This window comes from Lates calcarifer, linkage group LG4, assembly GCF_001640805.2.
Source record: "Lates calcarifer isolate ASB-BC8 linkage group LG4, TLL_Latcal_v3, whole genome shotgun sequence".
Classification (NCBI taxonomy): Eukaryota; Metazoa; Chordata; class Actinopteri; family Centropomidae; genus Lates; species Lates calcarifer.
The window spans coordinates 21366826-21385860 of record NC_066836.1 but is presented as its reverse complement, the minus strand read 5'-3'; the positions used below and the strand labels follow the sequence as shown (position 1 = coordinate 21385860).

Sequence of the window (19035 nt, the reverse complement as noted above, 5' to 3'; positions counted from 1 at the left end):
ACCATCCATCTGCCACAATTCCTTCTCTCTCTCCCTCCTGGCTCTCAGAGGCCACACGTTACCTCACACAGTTTATGTCGAGGTTTAGGTGGCCTATTTCCCTTTGTCTTGTTGTACTCTGCACCTCCACTTCCTCCTTTCAGTTCAGAACATACTGCATACTTTCCTTTCCTCTACACACCTGGTTAACGCTACATGAAATAAGATTGTCAGATGTGGACCCATTCCTATGTCAGAAAGGTGTGGGTGAAGGGGTTTTAGGTACAGTTTTACCTAAATTTGAACCATACTAACCCCTTTCATAACTATCTGAGCTAAAAATCAGAATCAGAATCAGAAATACTTTATTTATCCCTTGCGGGAAATTGTTGAAAAAAACGTCAATCTGACATTCACACCCATTTCACACACTGATTGGCCAGCTGTGCAGAGGTGAGAAGGAGTCAAAATCTGAACTACCTCCTTTGTTTGTTTTCCAGTGTGACTGCCTTCCAGGAGAAAAAATGTGTGTGGTCCCCATTTTAAATGATATTGCATCTCCACCCTTTCTTTGATGACTAGTCTTATGTCAAAAAAGTCTGTTCCCCCTTCAGATGGTGTTTCCCTCCCTTAAAATTGTGTTTCCCATAGCATCCCCTCTGCTGCTGGGGTTAGGGCTTAGGTTGGGTCATGGTTCGGCATAGTATAGATGACTGGGTCAGATTTAACACTGCCGAGGGCATATGCGTGGGTTTAGTGTTAAGGTTAGGTTCAGGTTAGGTTAAGTGTAAACATATATTGACGTGACAACAAACTTTGACACAGGCACTTAACTGCACCTTCCAGTGTGGCCACTCAGAACACCTATTCTCATTTCCTATGTGATTGGACAGTACATCTTACGAACCAGTTCTGATCAAGCATAACTTATCCTTAACTGTGTACATCCTCACTGAAGATAAGATGGTCATTTGTTTTCTCAGCTTTTGTATTGTTTTGTTTATACCGCAAACTTCATTCACTGGTTCATTCATTTGAAAATTAAAGTGATTTCCTTTAATGTACAGTCACAGATCACCTGATTAACGAACCACTTATGGAGAATAGTAGTCTGAAGCATCACATTGGATGGTAACATTATCATAGTAGGTTTTTGATTAATTAAGCAGTCCTACTTGTTGTCTGCACTCATCTTTCCCACTGTGTATTATTCTCAGTCAGCCTGTGCTGACCATGGTACAAGTTCAGCAGGAGGAAACGGCTAAGGACTTGATCCAAGCAGTTACTGGTGTTTATGGCCTCTGCTGCTCACATTTGGTTCATATTCAAAAAAAGAAAAAAAAAAATCTGCTTCTGCTTACTTTGTTTCACCTCTGCTGTGCTGTCATCTCCTTCTGTCCCCCTTACCTTTCCTCACCCCTTGCCTCTCTTTCGCTCACCTTCATTATCGCCCAGTTTAAGTTTCATTTCTTTTCTTCAGAACGCTACCCCTCCAACACCTCTGTTCTGTGTCTTTGAATGCTTATCTATATCTTTTCCAATTCCCTGTCTCCACTTTCACTCCTCTTTTCACTTCTTCTTTTTCATCCTCTCTTCCCTCCTTTATCCCACCCTCCCTTGCTTTCTCCCTTCTCTTCCAAACTCATTGCTCTCAAACACTCTCTTCTCCTCACATCAACCCCTCTCTGCCCTCCTCAGTCCCACATAACTTAATTCCCATCGGTTCTTACATCTTTTTGCACTTAGACACAGCTTGTGTAACATAGGAGACGTGTTCCCTGAAAAATAAACTGTTTTTGAAGCTGTGTCCACCTAACATCCGCCCTGCTCTGTAAAACAGCAACAGCTTCTCAGAAATTCAGAGTGCCACAGCATTTCAAATCAGCCCCAAATGATCTGCAATCATGCGACACAACTGTCATATCCTGGCAGGTTCTTATCAGCTTTTGTGCAAAAATTGTACAAGAGAATAGAGATAAAAACTAAACTGGCTTGTGGCTTTACATTTGGATTCCAGTAATCATTTGGACACCCCACAGTACGAGACAGGATACAAACTGATTCAGCCCTGAAACTTCAGCATGCTTTTGATTGAGTATATGCTTGTTGAAACAGATTTGGATCAGTAGCCACAACTCGGCTTCCCCATGTTGGAAACATTTGTGTTCTGAGCTTTTCAAACAGAACCAGACCCAAACACTTTTACAAGACAGATATCTGTTGATTAGCAGATCTGAAAACACACACACAGAGAGAGAGAGAGAGAGAGAGAGAGAGAGAGAGAGAGAGAGAGAGAGAGGTATGCTGTGAAATTTGTACTCCATTTTGGAGCACTAAATAACTTTTTTTTTTTTTTACTGTCGGTCTTATTTTCCTGCTGATGTCTGACAAGCTGGTGTGTGTGTTTTTTTGTGTGAGTGTATCCAGCATTTGTAGTTGGCACTGCATCTGTCGTATAAATATTCATCTACACCTGAGAGAAAGCCAGACTCTGGAACTTGCCTCAAGTGGAGTCCTGAGTATTTTAGGGTGGTTTGGGCAGAAAAACACCTGTCAATTACCCGTTATGCATTGTGGTTGCCTCCTGCATAGCAAATCCTTGCCTGATTTATGAACAAAGAACGCCTCTATAACCACATTAGTAAGTCAATGAAATTTGCTTGTACTGCAAAATAACACTAAAAACATGCCTCCAAAGTAACCTTAACTAAAACCTAATGAAAGTAAGTAAATGAGTGATTTTGTCTCTACAAACACCTGATAGCATTTACCTGTCAGTGAATGTCTGCTGAGTCTGAGGTGATGGGGGTTTGTCGGTGAAGGGTGGCTGCCGATGAATCCAGTACAGCACAGGCTGGCAGCCAGAGCACAAAGGGCTGCCAGGGCCTGAAGACAACATGGCTGCATCAATCTCCAGCTTCTCATCGAAGGTGCAGAGTTTTATGGCGGAGATGGCAGCATTGTGGGTGTCGAGGCGCAAGGTGAGGGGCATATCACAGAAGACATGCTGGGGTCCAAGATGAGTGCTTTTCCCTGTATCTGTTATAAGCTCTATATTGGCTATGGCTGGGTTGTCTGGAAGAGGATATTAGAGACAGATTAGATAAATATGTAATCTGTTAATTCAGTCATCTTGAAAGTGTTGTTGCTCACTTCCCCAAATCTTTTGCTATCATCTCTATGTCTTTTATTATGTATCAAATGCAACTTTGTTGAGTAGCAGGGCTGTATTTTCTGGCCAAGAAACTTGCAGCAAAGTGTTATACACTAAAAGACAGCACAACATGGCTGGTTGATCAAGCCAGAAAATCAGTACAAACTATTTGCAAGTGTCCTAAAAAAACATTCTGATTAGCTAAAAAAAAAAAAAAAAAGAAAAGAAAAGAAAAGAAACTTTAAAGATTAGGGACTTTGTACTTAAAAACTTCAAGTTGTCAAGTATTAGTCCCTCTACCTTTTCCAGATGGTTCCAATTCTTCTTTTCTCACAGAAAACCATAGGAATGGTTTGTTTAGGTCTTTCATGTGGGCTTAGAAAAAACTCTTACTCACTTTTAAAATTTTTACATCACAATTTCAGGTCAGAGAAGGTGGTCGAGAACTGCCTGATGTCAGAAAATACTCAGTGCTCACTTGCGTTTCATAGCTTACTGGATACATGTAGATTCCAATTATGTTTTTTGTCTTTTTTGGTTGCTTGCTACTAACAGCCTTGGAAATGATAAAAGCGTTAAAAACTCTTGAGCTTGCAAGACAAAGCCATCAATCTGTATCTGTTAACTTTTGGCTGGATAAGCTAGGAATCTGATTCTGTGGCTCTGACAGGAGTCATCTCTACAGTGCAGTGGGATGCCCTGACACCTGTTGCAGGCTAAACAGTCACCAACTCTGCTTTGTCTATAACTGAACATCCTTTAAAAAGGTCAAATATTAGAAATGTAACCTCTAGTGCTATTGGATCACTTAGAAAAGAAGGATGGTAATCTTGTCATTTTCTTTTTTTTTCATTCTGTTGTTGTTGTATATGCTGTGGAAACAATGTTGAGTTCTTGTGATATTATGGAGTGGTACTTACTGGAAGATATGTAAGTGACCCAGAGGGTGAGTGCATGTGGGACAATGGGGTGGAGGAATCTCAGTGTTAGGGTGCAGCCCTCTGTGTCTGGGCAAGGTGATGTCACATTAGTGTCATAAAGGCTGAGCTCAGGACTCCACGCCTGGAGACTAGGATCACAGGGCTGCTCCACATCAGGTGGGCCTGGGTTTAGACATCACACAGAGAGACACGTTTGTATTAATGATATTGCAGGAGCTCTCAGTTTCCACATTCATAGATAGTAGATAATCACTGCAGTCTATCATTAACATTCATAAAGTCCAACTAAAATCACATCTAGTTTTCCCTTTTTGAAGTGTAAAATAATGTCTTTGGAGTCTGTTTTCTTGGAATAGGGCACAGATGCAAACACACACATACTGTCCACACACAAATCCAAGTTCCAAAAAACACACAAAACCCCCAAAATGAATATAAATTGCACCAAATATGCTATCAAAGTAGAATTAACAGGCAGCTTATGTTTGTTGGTGTAGCAGCTACTGGAGTATTGGCAGGGCTGGATATAGTGGTGCAAACAATTACAGTCAAATGAATTAAAAACTCTGCAGTGCTTCTCTTCATATGCACATTTGAAAACACTTACTTATGTACAGTACACATACAGAATTATACATGAAAAATATCAGTCCTTATTCATCCAATGGAAAAAAATTTACTATTTAGAAAACGTACAAAGTCAAATAACATTAAATCCCAGTGTCTCATGAAAAGATTTAAATAATTAATGAAGGCATCCATGCTGTGCCAGCTGTGTGTAAAGCAGGATTTTGGAGAGGTGTGAGTGTGCACATATTCCATGGAGCTGGTACTGAGCAGAGGGGAAAACAAGTGAACATGATCCACTGAAATTATAGAGGGTGCTTCTGCCTCTACATGCATGGAGGTATGTTATTTATTTTTATCATCTGTTACCTCTTGCTGTTGTGTACTGTTGTGTATCCTGAACACAAAGCTTTAGCTTTCATTGTCCAGCACCAGCTCTGTATCTATATTCAATTATGGGTCAGGTCTTACATTAACTGGTCGTGTCAGATTTGGGATTGATTTAATGATGATAAAGAACTGGTCTGGGCATCTACAGGTTTACAAACTGGACCCATGCTGCATTCTGCTGAGATTCAAAAGGGACCTCACTTGTGAGAACTTGTTTCAAAAATATTCTGGCTTACGTGTCTTATTTGTTTCAGGATGGATCACTCTGTGGTGTTACTTGTTATATGGATAGGCCTCTGTGAGTATAAGCCACAACTGCAAATATTTATTAACATTACTGCAAGTAGCATAATGGAAAACTGACTGTAATAATCATTTTCACATGACAGGACGAATATTTTGACTTTGATTTTGGACTTTTGCTTTTAACAAAAATGCCCTGACAGATGTGATGGAGCTCAGGACTCCATACTGAGGACAGCCATGTTACTGTTAAACTTGGAATCTGTCAGTAACAGCTTTCCAGTCCAATGTTTAGAAAATCGCAGAGCAGTATTTAGCCTACTAATAGATCCTGATTGTGTGGCTGTGTCTGGAGATTAAAATAATTAATAAGTCATGCTGCTGTACTATCCATGTGTAAAATTACCCACAGCTTCGCTCTCAAATCAGAGACTGTAGATGAAAAAAACATTATTCCTGTTGATGTGTTATGAATAAAGGTGTTTCAATCAGCTACACAAAAAAGTTGCTGAGGGCAGCCCACTCACAAAGAACAGCACTGATGTCACAAGTCACATAATTACACTCATGTAGGTGACACTGTTAGTAATATTTCTCAATCTCATGATGTATTTTGATGCACATGTCAATCTGTAGTAGATGGGAAAAGGTGTAGCAGATGGACAGAGGCCACACTTGACATAAGTGTGATTTTGGAGTAATCTGTGTGTGTGTGCCTTTGCCAAGTAAAGCCATCAAAAATGCTCTGTATCTGTGGTTGAGATAAAAGGTAGTCTGGGCAGGTATTGAAGCAAATGCAAAAATGAGCACCAAAATTTCACTGTCCTGCCTAATCACCTTAAACAGGCTCAATCGTGCCTCTCTCTCTCTCCCTCTGTCCCATATAAGCACAAACATTCATCTGATGCCAGGAATAACCAAACAGGCGAAGACACAAAAAACACACTTGTGCATAAAAGTGCATAAAAATTAAGTTTGAAAAGATAAATATAGCCCACTGTGTTTTCTTTAAAAGCATTGTTAATAGTTTTGTATTATTAACAGGAGGAAAAGCAGTCCTCTGGGATATTTAAGAAATGCCTCTTTTTGTCTCAGATGGCTAGAGAGGGCTCCTGATTGACAGCAGCTGCAATTATGCCAGTGTTATGGCTATGTAGGGAACAAGAAAAACAAAACAATGTTCCATAGCTACATGCTACACAGAAGACTGTGTGTGTGGTATGGTAAGAGTAAGGACCACACCAGTGACTGAAGTGACATCTGCAGGTATGAATACATGTAGTTTAATATGCTGCAGCTGAGCAGCTAATTTGGCATGTAGCCTGGAAACTGAAATCACTAGTACGCTTCTCCCCGGTCACTGAATTGCTTGTTTCAGAGGCTAGGTCCAGGCAAGACGTGTTTGTGTTTGTAAATTAGATAAGAGGGGGGTTTTGTCGGTAAAGCTAACGTGGGTTATTATAAAGAGACTGTGTCTTTTGTGTTGTGTAGCAGGCTGCTGTTTGGCTCAGTCTGACCATTTATTCCATTTATGTAAGATTTGATTGGCTGTATTCAAACACAGTCTGCGTCTATATCGATGGATACCTAACTGTCACATTCATGCAAAACTATTGGGGTCTCATCATGAAACCAAGCAGGTCCTTCCTCCCCTTCGTTGGTAAGGTAATGACATGTATTTGAAGAACACAGGATACGTGACTTACAGAGCAGATGTTTATGCTGTAGGAGACAAAAATGCAATTTAATTTCAGTTCAGTTTGTGAATATCTGTGTTACTGACAAACAGCACTTAAAAATGGGGCAAGAAACTCAACATATTCATGAACCTGAATAAAAGTTCAGGAAAAGAACTTTCCCAGGAAAGAATCATACACCCATACACATACACACAGTCTGAAGCACAGTCTGTCATTTTCACCTTATGTGCAGATTTTTCAGCATGTGGGAATTCATGCAAGGTAAACAGAGGCACGCCAAGTGATGAAAGATAGAAGCTGTGTGAATGTAATGTGAGGTCATTTCTCATTTATCTTTGTGTCAGATGTGGATAGTGAAGGGTAACTCAGACATGCTATCTATCTAATGTATATTTAATTAAAGCTGATAAATCTGTGAATATATTTTATTCAAAATATTTATCACATATCACATGGCTGGTATAACTCTAAGATCAACTTCTTATCAGAAACAATGGGATATTACAGGAACACACAATATTATTAGGATAATTTTGGTCATTTCATTTTTTTGTTTATGCACCTCGCTGGTTTGAAATAGTGAGACTCAGCTGAAAAAGGTAATGACATGTATTTCTGTGCATACATCAATATTTGAATATGATCACAGTAGGATGGTTTCCTTATGTTGCCAGGGAAATGCCAATGTCAATCAAATCTGATCAAACTAGACCCACACAGCCCTAATGAAGTCTTAATAAATTACATCTCGGGGGTGTTTTTTCCTGAAGTTTAAGTTGCATTCCTCTCTTCTGTCTTGTCCACATGTCATAGTGACTGATTTGAGTCATGGCCTCTTGCTTTAAGTATGGCCCACATTCAAAAATGCAGTTGTAATACCATTACACCAGGACAAAATTAGTTGTTGATTGTTACACTGTTAGTGATTAACACAATGCAATCACATTAAGGTAGTGTTTTTATCAGCTGTGTCCCAGGTGAAAGTCAAATAAAATCAGTATGTTGATGAGGCGTTACATATTTCACACCCACTATGATCAGCCATGTGAAGAGGATCACCAAAAGCCAAGAATGCCAGGCAAATTATGTCAAGATTAGCCTCTAAGTAGGTGTAGCATTTATTCAGGTAGTTAGATATTCAACATTTACAGAATCTTAGATCTTGTATTAAAACTTTAGTTTAATGTTTTTGTAGGCTGGAGAAATACTGAAGTTCCTCCAATACTGAAAGAGAACTGAAACTAGCTGCCTATGTGGAGCAAGTTGACTTTACTCCGAAGTTCGTATGCTTATATAAACAGCTTATGGGACATTCAGTAAGATCAGAGGCAGGATTTGGCACCACGAGGGTGCAAACTGTAAAGCACGGCTGTTAAAACATGTTCATAAATCTGAAAATACTCTACTGGCACATGATCAGCCACTTCTACCACAGATCACAATGTGTGTTATCTAATTACTGTATTACTGCATTACATTGTCTATCTATATTTTAGATTCTTGCACATCCACAATTATATGTGATGAGGCAATTCTCTTTCTTTCTTTCTCTCTCTAATTAATGCATTTTTGTGACACAGTTCTGTAATAATGAGCTTAATGTTTAGTTTAAGTTTTGCCGTATTATTTTCGGTTTTCTGGCAAACTCAGCCTACCTTTCATTTTCAGATTGTACTTGCTATATTTAATGCTTTTGTTTGTTTAATATCATACATGTTATTTCTTCCTCTATATTACTTACTTTACATAGATTATTATCATGATTATTATTAGAAATGAGATTTTCTTTTCTTTTCATGCACCCATTCAGGTCTGGAATTTACCACCTTTAATTCCCTCTCTCTGCACTCTGCAAACTGAAATACTATGAACACAACACCCCTTTAAAAGCCTTCTTTAAATGTTCTCATTTTAAATTATAACCTACATTAATGCTTGATGCAGCACATAAACCAGTTTAAATCCCTCTCAACAGGAGGACAGACTCTTGAAACAGTTTGGTGTTTTCCCTCAGCCTGAAAACTGACTCAAACCAGTCAATGTTGGCACAAGCAACATTCTGAGGAGATGTAAACAGACAATTTTGCCAACTATTCAAGCTAATGGTGTTTTGCCATTAAACTCATGTTTTACCAGCAATGATATCCGCGTTGAATTTGTCCAATTTCCCCTCTTCCTTTCCCTGTTGAAGGCACTACTGCCCATCTTCACTGGCTGACAAAGTGACCCCGTGCATCACTGTCTTTAGAAGTGGGAAAGAGTGAAAAAGGAGCCAGGGAATCCAGCAGACTGGCTGTCTCCTCAGCTATGTGAATACCACTGTTTAGAGTAAGACTGTAATTGACTCTTTATCATCATTATGATCCCGCAGCGAAAGAGAGGGAGCCGTAATCCCCCCTGTTCCTCCTCGCCGCTTGTTTTCAAAGCATAAATTCCAGCAGAGGATTTCCACATATTTGGATAGAGTTTCCACTGAAGAAAAGGAAAGTGCTATTGTGTTTGTACATTTATTTGTTCTTTCTTTCTGTATTTGTCTTTCTTTGATTCTTTTTCTCTTTTCTTTCTATTTGCTTTTATGTTTGTGTCCTTGTGTTCTTTTTTTTCTTTCTTGTTTCTTTCCCCTCACCCTACATGTCATGTCAAAGGAAACCTGGGGTTCTCTCGAAATTTTGATTGGAATAACAAGGACCATGTGCGTAGTGATGAAGTGTAATGTTTCAAAGTAGAGTACTACAAGATACACTTTCTTCTGTTTCTTCTGTTCCTCTGTTCTTTTGTTTATGACAGAGGTTCAGTATTTGACCAGCTCCCAAACATTACCCAGAGCAGACACTTTGCCTGATAATCCTTGTTCTCGCTTTGGCTAAAACAAGACAGAGACAGAAGGAGCTCTGTAGCTGAGGGCAATTATCATTTAATGATTTTCTGCTTTTTCCCCTTCCAGGAGCCATTAGCCTTGCACGCACCTGAAATTTACAGGGAAGAGATGTGTGTGTGTGTGTGTGTGTGTGTGTGTGGTGTGTGTGTGTGTGTGTGTGCGTGCATTTGGAGGATTTGGAGGGGAAAGGGTTGATCTGCTCTGTAGAAACAAGAGACAGAAGTAGAACTCAAGGACACAAACTCAAACCTGAAACCGCCACTTTCCTCCTTGTCAATAATTGCAGTGAGGGAAGAGAAGAGAGAAAGATGAATAAAAACAATAACTAGCCTCCTCACCACTGCTGATTTTAATTTCAACTTGGCCATTATTTATTTTAGTAAATTCTAATAGTGAAAATCTATTGGTAAAATCTGTTGGTAATTTAGTTGCGGCTTTACGTGCAGCCCAAACAATCTCTCTTATTTAGTCTATATTCACACTGATTTGAAAAAGGGGTGCACTCAGTATCAGTATAAGTAGAAAATTCTCTATGATTGTTGCAACAAGTACAAGGCTACTGTAACAGATAAATATTTATCCACACACACACAGAGCAATTTTTGACTGACCAACTGCCTCCTCAGGTGTCCAATAGCCTGATGTGTCACAGATACGAGGTGAAGTGGCCTCATAGGCGTACTGGTGGAAAACGCCATCTTTCTCACAGTCTCCACAGTTGACAGACACGTGGGATGAGGAGCTAGGACAAAAGAAAACAAAAAGAGTGGCTGATTATGAAATAGTCTGTCATTTATCAACAAGGTAAATATGTCTCTTTTAAGACCAGAACTTCAATTATGTTGAACAACTTGCTTTGTTTTTTTAATCTGGACAAAGCAAGAAAGCTAAAAGAAACCCACGGTACAATGGGCCAACAAGACCTGATCTCAATTCGAAAGCTCCAAATCAGGCTCAGAAATGCAGCACTCTTCTGTCCAAATTGGAATACAATTGCATATGTTGACAATACCATGATCCATTACACATGGGTCAATCATTTATTGTTTAGGTAATCTTAGTCCACTCATAAAGTCTGGAAGTGTGAGTGCCCGGATTATTTCTAGTGCTACCAGTAAAGCAAAACATAAACAAGACCAATTAAAAGGCTACTGGAAGGTATAACCAGGCATTACACTCATAAGCAGTGTGATTATGTTTTCAGTCAGCAGGCTTTTCATATATGTTGTTATATCTGTCTCTAGTATACCACCTTGCAGTCCATGGGGAAACTTTCTGGTGACAAATGTTTATTTTCACAAGCTGATGATGAGCAACTAAACACACTATATTCTCAGAAAGCTCAGGCCCATCATGGCCTTCTTCCTATGGAAAAATAGTGTATATGTTGGGACTTAGGCGACATATACTGTATTACCAGCAGTGTCCTCACTTACTGCAACTGCAATTATTCATTACTTGTGCACTGCAGGTGTCTGATAGTTGCTAAAGACACATCCCTGTCTTGCTTATGAGTGCCTCTATCATGGAAGTTCTCAAATTATTTTTTAAAAGATTTTACACATTCATTGTTCATAGTTAGAGTCAACATCATGGTAGAATTACCTCTCAGATGAGGAGACAAAACTTAAACACAAGAACCCATTAAAAACCCATGCAATTGTACCTTTGATAAAGTGGTCCCCTCATAGGTGGCAGCCAATAGATAGAGACAGAATCTGAGCTCTGGTCAGTTTCTATGGGAGCCATAGGGATGGGGGCCGGTTGGCGGTTCGTCAGCCACTTCTGGTAGACCAAGTCAAGATAACAGTGCATCCTAGCAACTTGGTTGGGAGTGAAATGGTTTGTGCAGTTGTCATCTGATAAGATGCAATGAAAGAAATAACCCAGTTACCATCATGGATCAGGTTCAAGCACTATCCTTCATCTAAATGCAGTGTTAATGACAATGGTTAATGGTAGAAATAAGGAAGGTGAGCTAGCACCCTGTGAACACAACAGCAATGCTTAATAACTTTATATTCAGGTCGAATAGTTTAAGACTTATTTTGAATAGAAAAGGCTAAACCAATCATGGATAATGTAGGTGCAGGTGCATTCAGATGTGAAAATAAGCTATTCCCTAACAGGTTGAAAGCATGATAACACTATGTGAATACAGTCATAATAAATACTAAATAACTCATTTTAACACTGTCTTGTAAGAAAAATCATTACTATTATTATATTATATATTTTTTTATGTTTTTAATTCATTAAGTAATTTGAATTGTGCCATATAAATAAACGTGCCCATTTGTATGAACTATATAAGAAAAGTCTTATTACTTGCTTTTGATTTGTGTGGCAGTGTAATACAAATACCATGAAACATGTCTTTGTATCCCTATGGACTTTTGTCTTTCGCAAAAAAAAAAAAAAAACTGTTTCTAATTATGTGGTGGGGCATTACACAATTTGTCTTTTTCAAGTCTACTATCATTGCTAGTCTAATTTTGTGCAGAGTACATTCTAATGCCATGTAATTGGCTTCCTATGTGACTCAGTAGTTATTTTCAACATGCCAGTATTACGCTTGCTGTTAATTATAAGTACGCAAAGTTGAGAATGTTCATCCGCTGGACCTGTGTAGCTCATGTAATTGCTGTAAGGTGTGTCCTGGTACGTGGTGACTCCACAGGTATCGTTAACAGCTCCAGGATCGTTACAGGCTTTGGATTTGGGTGTTGGTGCAGTGTCAGCACATAGGTCTCCTGTCTCCATGGATGGAGTGATCTCCTGAAAGTACATGAGACAGAGCTACTGGCAAACAGAGAACATTTTAGATGTTCAAATGTATAAAAGAGAATAATAAACAGCAGGTAGTACTTTTCTGTTCAGTATATAAAGCTTTACATGAGAAATATCTTCCTGCACAGTGATTCAAAAACATAATACGCATCATCAAGAAAAGCACATTTTTATAGTCTTACCTGACATGGGTCATCACAGGAGTCCCGCTCGCTCACTCCTTTGAAGACATGATACAGGCCAAAGATGTGTCCCATCTCATGGATCATGGTGTTGAGGTGGCCCATTGTACCAAAGTAGGAAGGATTCAGCACCATCCCACCTGGCAATAAGAAGTAATATTCATAATACTGTTTATATTATTGTTACTCTCCAGATTTTTTGGTTTCTTTTGATAGGTCAGTACATGGTAAATATATACCTGGTGGCTAAAAAAAGATTTGTGAGTTAAGACTGTTACACTTATCTTGCAGACACCATTGTCAGATCTATCACACATGTAGGATTGTTTCATAAGATCCAAAACACAGCAAGACTTGTTGTGAAAGTCCAGATTTTAACTACTAGCTATGTGTCTATCCAGCTCCAGTTTTACTATCTACCATCTACTACAGCTGCAATTTCCAAAAGAGAAACAGACCAACAAATAAAAAAAGACTTTACACTGATATTTCAATTAGAATGGACTGAAATAAAACTTTAACACTTTAAACCAAAGACAGACAGAGGATTCAGCAGAGTGGCTATGAGTGGATAAGGGCCATTTGTGCCTGCTTTGAATATGTAAGAGTACTCTGCTGAGACGTTATAGCTACTATTTTGTCTAATAATAGCTACCACCACTTCCATGTACAAAAAAATTGCATGGCCTTGGTGCCGGCCCATGCCACTGAAAATGTACTAAAAGAAATATCACAACCACTGAGGAAGATTAGGTAATAAATCAAAATTACAAAATTACTGAAAGACAGCGGAGAAAAGTGCCTTAACATTGTAAAGGTACATTATAATATAATAACTCTCTCATTTGATTAACGATTACCAATATTATAATAGATTACTATTAGACTGCATGAGTTGCTGTTTAAGATGCAGCTTAATATTCTATGCTACATATATTTCATATTATAAGTAGCTATTGTATTAAAAGTAATATACTCTGGGTGATCCACAGTTAACACACCGTGGGTTGTAGGCAGGCAGAATCAGGCATTCTACCTGATCATGAATGGTTAACAGGACTAGGAAAATTTTCTTTCCTCAAACATTTCTTTAACGTGCAGGCTGATGTTTCTATGTTTGCATTCTTTGTTTACTGACTTGGGCTAAGAAGGTTATGTTTTCAGTCCTGTTTGTTGGTCAGTCCATTAGTTAGCAGGATATTAAGGTATATCAGGTACAAGCCATTTATTTTTATTTTTTTCATGTGGCATATGACATATCGAACTTTGAAAATGTTTTTTAACAGGGCAAGATAATGTATTTTTGGCAGATTTGAATGCATTCATTTTTGAATGCTTACAAAAATGGCCTTTAAGTGGTGATACAGGTTTTCTGCAGCATGCTGATAATCACAGAATCAAGACCAGACATCACAGTTATTGGTTTTCTAATTAGAAACAGTATGTTCAGTGGTGAAGACATCGAACAATGAAGACATTAAATATCCAGACACTTAAAAACAGGGGCTTCCAGAGTTGACCTGTCATCCACTAACTCTTTTAAACAGGCACAGATGCTGAGAAACTGAAACAAATGTCATGTGGGAGACATCCAGTAGAGAATTGAATTCAGGGGTTTAATTCATCTACTCGGACAATATGACTGGCAGCATCAAAGTAAGACCCTGTGTTTACACTAATCAATAGTTATCTCAAGCCCATAAATCAACAGAACAATAACATATTAAATCATATAATTATTAGTTATTTGTCATTCTTTTTAGAGCAAAAGCTCTGCCTTAAGCTAAGGTACCTCCCTCTGCTGGACACAATAAAACCAGTTAAACCCTTGCCTGGGGTGTCCAGCTCCTCCAGTGGTGGCGTGAGCAAATACACTAATATTAAACAATATGATTTGGCAAAGAATCGTTTCTCCTCTTTTCCATTAAAGTAGTTATAAACACTTAGACATCTGCGTAGATATGACATTTAAAAACAGAAATAAGGGGTCAAAATCCATGGTGACAATTTATTCATCTGCTGAGTTTTGGTGCAAATATCAATTGAGTCACGGTGCAGCTGTTTTGTTTTAATTGTGCTGTGTGAGCATTTTGAAGTTGTTGTTGTTTTCTAAGTAATTTTGAAAACTAAATATCTTGGGAAAACAGCTGACATTAATTTGCGCTAGCTAAATCTGAGTGTGTATTGTGGACATAAACCTTCACCTGGGTTTTGCTTATTAGGCTACAGCTAACAATTATTTTCATTGAATCAACCAGTTATGCGTAAGTATTAAATTCCTGATCATCTAAATTAAATAAGCAGAAAATCCCCCGGAAAACTGACATATAAATGTTAATGACTTACTAATATAATTCAGTTTTAAAATCAATCAACTAACCCTTTCATTACTAGTTTACAGGTGAATAAAACGAGACAAAACTTTCATTGCTGAATGTGCCACTTCTTTAACTTACATACTACAAAACTGGTGGTGAAAAAGAACAAACAACCTTTTTCAGCAATTCTTAATTCAAGCACACCATAACCTCTAGTGCAACTTAATAAAAACTCAAAAAACATCTACTGTCTCCTACTTTTGAACAGTCAATACTTTGAGCTGGCACAAAAAGAGAAAATTGCATAGCCTACATAAATAAACAACAACTGGCAAGCGGGCATGGGTGGCAACAGTGCTACAGAGCCCACAAAGTACCACTGCCATTTGTTTGTTTGGTTGTTGTTGGGTTGATTAGCCTTCCCCAGTGAAAAGGGGCCTAATGACTGGAAGAGGCAATGTGCTGGGAAAATCCCTGCCAGTTTCAATTGCTCTCCCCATCTCATTTGGATACTGCCAAATTAGACACCAAAGGATGGAGGGCAAAGACAGAGAAGAATGGGTGGATTAAAAGAAAAAAGAGACAGAGAAGGAGACAGGGCGTAGAAGAAGGACAAAGGGAAAATAAGAATGGTAGAACTGGAAATGAAGCAAAGAAGAAAGAAAGGGGAGGAAAAATAAGAAAATGGACACAGTACAATACAAACATAAGCAAGAAAAGTGAAGGAGTAACTTTCTGACATGTATATGTAATATAGTTTGATGTAAATCTACTCACCTTGGTGGGTAAGCGCTTCCTTTGCCCATGGCCAGGTTGCAGCTCCTGCCAGCTCTTCGCGTACTGAGTTGCTGGCAAAGAATACATTAAGTGTGTCGGTGCTGCTCAGGTGTAGCTCCTCCTTTAGCTCTTTTACACTCATATAAGCCCTGCATAAGTAGAAAGAAGAGAACACATTCATCATCAATTTAGGCAAAGGTGTGACGGTGGCAGAGATGAGGACACTAGACAAACTGCTGGATATTATGGACAATGCCAGCCACCCTCTGCACACCGTCATCAGCAACCAGAGGAGCCTGTTCAGTGAAAGACTGCTCCTGCCCAAGTGTAGGACCAACAGGCTTAAGAACTCCTTTGTTCATCATGCCATCATGCTCTACAATCTCCTCCTTGTTTCATTGCACCTGTTACACTGTGTGGTTTAAGTTGTTTGATGTTTGGTTCGATTTTAACCACATCTTTAAGTTGACTATACTTTAAGCACAGTCCTGTATATAAGCTACAATGTGTTAATATTACAATGAGGTAGATTAGTGTTGGAAAAAGTGTGCGACAAGCTTTTGTGCTAAGCTAGGCTAAAAGCATCTTGGGCCAACCTCTATTGTTCGCAGAGAGATTAAATCTCCTTTAACCTAAGGCATGATGGCAAACAAGTGTATCTTCCAAAATACCTTTAAGCATGAGGACATAATTTCTGCTCAAGGTAATGCTGTGAGTGGATTCAGGGACCCTGTGATACTCAGTGTACGGCATCTTCAGCAACAGTTTGTTTCAGCATCAGCCTCTGGCCTGTAACTTCATATCAGAACTGTTTGAATTGGTCAGGCTACTTCAAACCACTGCCCCCTGCAGCTCACCACAAGCATCCCCCACCTCTCTCTTTCTGACTGTGATAAATTACCCTGGATGCACTTTGATGTGTGAAGCCAATTTCGTTTTGCCTCGGCTGCAGTGATGTCACGTGTCATTTCTCTCTTTTGCTTTTATAGCTGGAAAGTTTTAGAACCTATCACCATTAGGCCCTACTCGGTCTGAGAGCCTTGTATTGGGGTCTCACCAACTGCCCGATGCTCACATGCCAGACAGTTCAGGCTTTTAGCTCAGCCTCCTATGGTTTCTGGAGCATCACAGCTGTTTAATGAAAAAAATCTGTCTGTCTCTGTGTGTGACTATTTGTGTATGTGCTTCTTCACATCTGCCTTATATGGTAATAAATATCAATGCTAATCAGTCTTCCACTGGTGCATCAGTATAGCATTAGGTCAATACTTATAAAAATACATTATGTTAAATGTATGAATCATACATAATTTTGTTTGTGAAGTCTTGCTTTCTTTCATCTCACACGGGCAAAGCACTGGATTTAAGTGTTTTTCTGTGATTATAACGTAATGGATTATTGTTTCATGTTGTATTTCTCAAGCAGGGAATTAAGGTTTTATGTGATTGATCAATTTCAGCTGTGGGGCTAACTTCGTTAAAATTACTAAGCCATACTTTAAACTTTACCTCAGTTACTTCAAGTGTATTTGGATGATTGGAGTTTATGCTTTTGATCAAGCTCAGCTGTAAGGCAAATTTTATTAATATCCATGTTTCAATCTCAAAAGGCTTAAAAGTGCTCCTTTTTTCATTAGAAATATAATTTATATAATTGCTCATTTAAAAAACTCTTCAGATTTGGCTCAGTGCTGCTTAAACTCTTCCAATAGCTTGAGGGATAGACAGGTGAGCTTGTGACAATAAGATCTTAGCTTTCAGCTGGGAAAAATCTAGATGAATGAAATAAGAAGGCAGTAATCCCTATCCACTCATACGTTTCTCTCAATGTACCATTAAGTGAGACACTTCACCTCCAAATTGGTCCAAAGGTGTTGCTCATCAGCCAAGAGCTCTGCGTGTGTGTAATCCTCCTCCTAATGCAATCCCTCCCTGAGTACATGTGTAGTACTGTAAATAAGAATGTGTTTTCTCAGGCACTTTGCCTGACTAAATAAGGTTTAAGATTTAAGATGCTTCAGGGAAACCCTGCTCTCACTACATGAGTTCAGCTGAGGCTGCATGCAGTATCCATCACCCTAGGCTGAGCAATTACAAATGACAGAATGTTGACCACTAAAGAGTTGACTCTCAAACTTCTGAGACTCAGAGGATGCCTCGGTGGAAGTCTAAAGCCAACCTGGCAAAATATAAATGGCTCTACATGATTGAAGTGAAAACCCTGGTTATGAGTTAACAAAATTACCATTTGAGGGCAAGTCAAACACTGCATGAATCAACGGCAGAGTCAGCACTAGTACTGTCACCATGTAAAACTGTGGATCTGTGTCCATTTTAAATATTGTTGGTGACAAGTCAGTTACTTGAACCCTGAAGAAACAGAAGACAGACTCTGAAAATACTACACCAGGAGCAATAATGTGTACTTATTAATAATTTGTACATATTGTATGTGCCTTGCTTTTTACTGTGTAATTTATTGACATAAACTAAATATCATAAACTATAGCATCTGTAAGCCAAACAGTCTCCTCCGGTCTTAATGAGAACAATACTAGCAGAAGACACCAGCACTTAAAAACATGCTAACAGTTACTTTTATTGCATGAGCAGAAGGTTCTTCAATGCAGGAGCACACGACTGAGAAGCAGTCAGCCACAACAAGCCCCACTAGTTGAAGCTGCATTGTTTTCATATGTTTCAGATTTGAAGAGGCATATCAGTCAGGTGAACACAATAGACAGTCAGTAGGCAACGCAGGCCTGTCAAAGAAAGACTTTCTTTGTAAGTTGAAGCAGAATGCATGGGGCTGTGGTAAGAGCAATACTCATTTTTAAACCTTTCCAAGAATCAAAATCATAAGAGCAAAGATGTAAGTAATGGATTACACAGTGGTTTTTCTGCTCTGACAAGATGGAATCATTAATATGTCCAGCTAACTAACAGTATCCAAAACCAGCATTACGTCCAAGGCCAAGGAGCATTTCATACTACAATAGAACTGACAGATGATGTTTCAAAAAAGTCTTGTTCACAATAGCCTATCCACCATGCATCTCCGCTATGTGGAAAGATATTCTTGGATGATACTATATCAGAGTTTATTATTTACAGTT

The 19035-nt window shown here is 38.8% G+C and overlaps 1 protein-coding gene across 1 annotated transcript in view; it reads right to left on the bottom strand.

Annotated features, from left to right (window-relative positions):
* The window catches only part of pappa2 (pappalysin 2), a 67446-nt gene that overhangs the window by 35070 nt on the left and 13341 nt on the right, over positions 1 to 19035 (bottom strand). The window contains 7 exon segments of the mRNA XM_018695897.2: positions 2751 to 3054; positions 4054 to 4236; positions 10464 to 10594; positions 11519 to 11711; positions 12477 to 12630; positions 12825 to 12964; positions 15920 to 16068. Coding sequence (XP_018551413.1) covers positions 2751 to 3054; positions 4054 to 4236; positions 10464 to 10594; positions 11519 to 11711; positions 12477 to 12630; positions 12825 to 12964; positions 15920 to 16068 — 1254 coding nt within the window.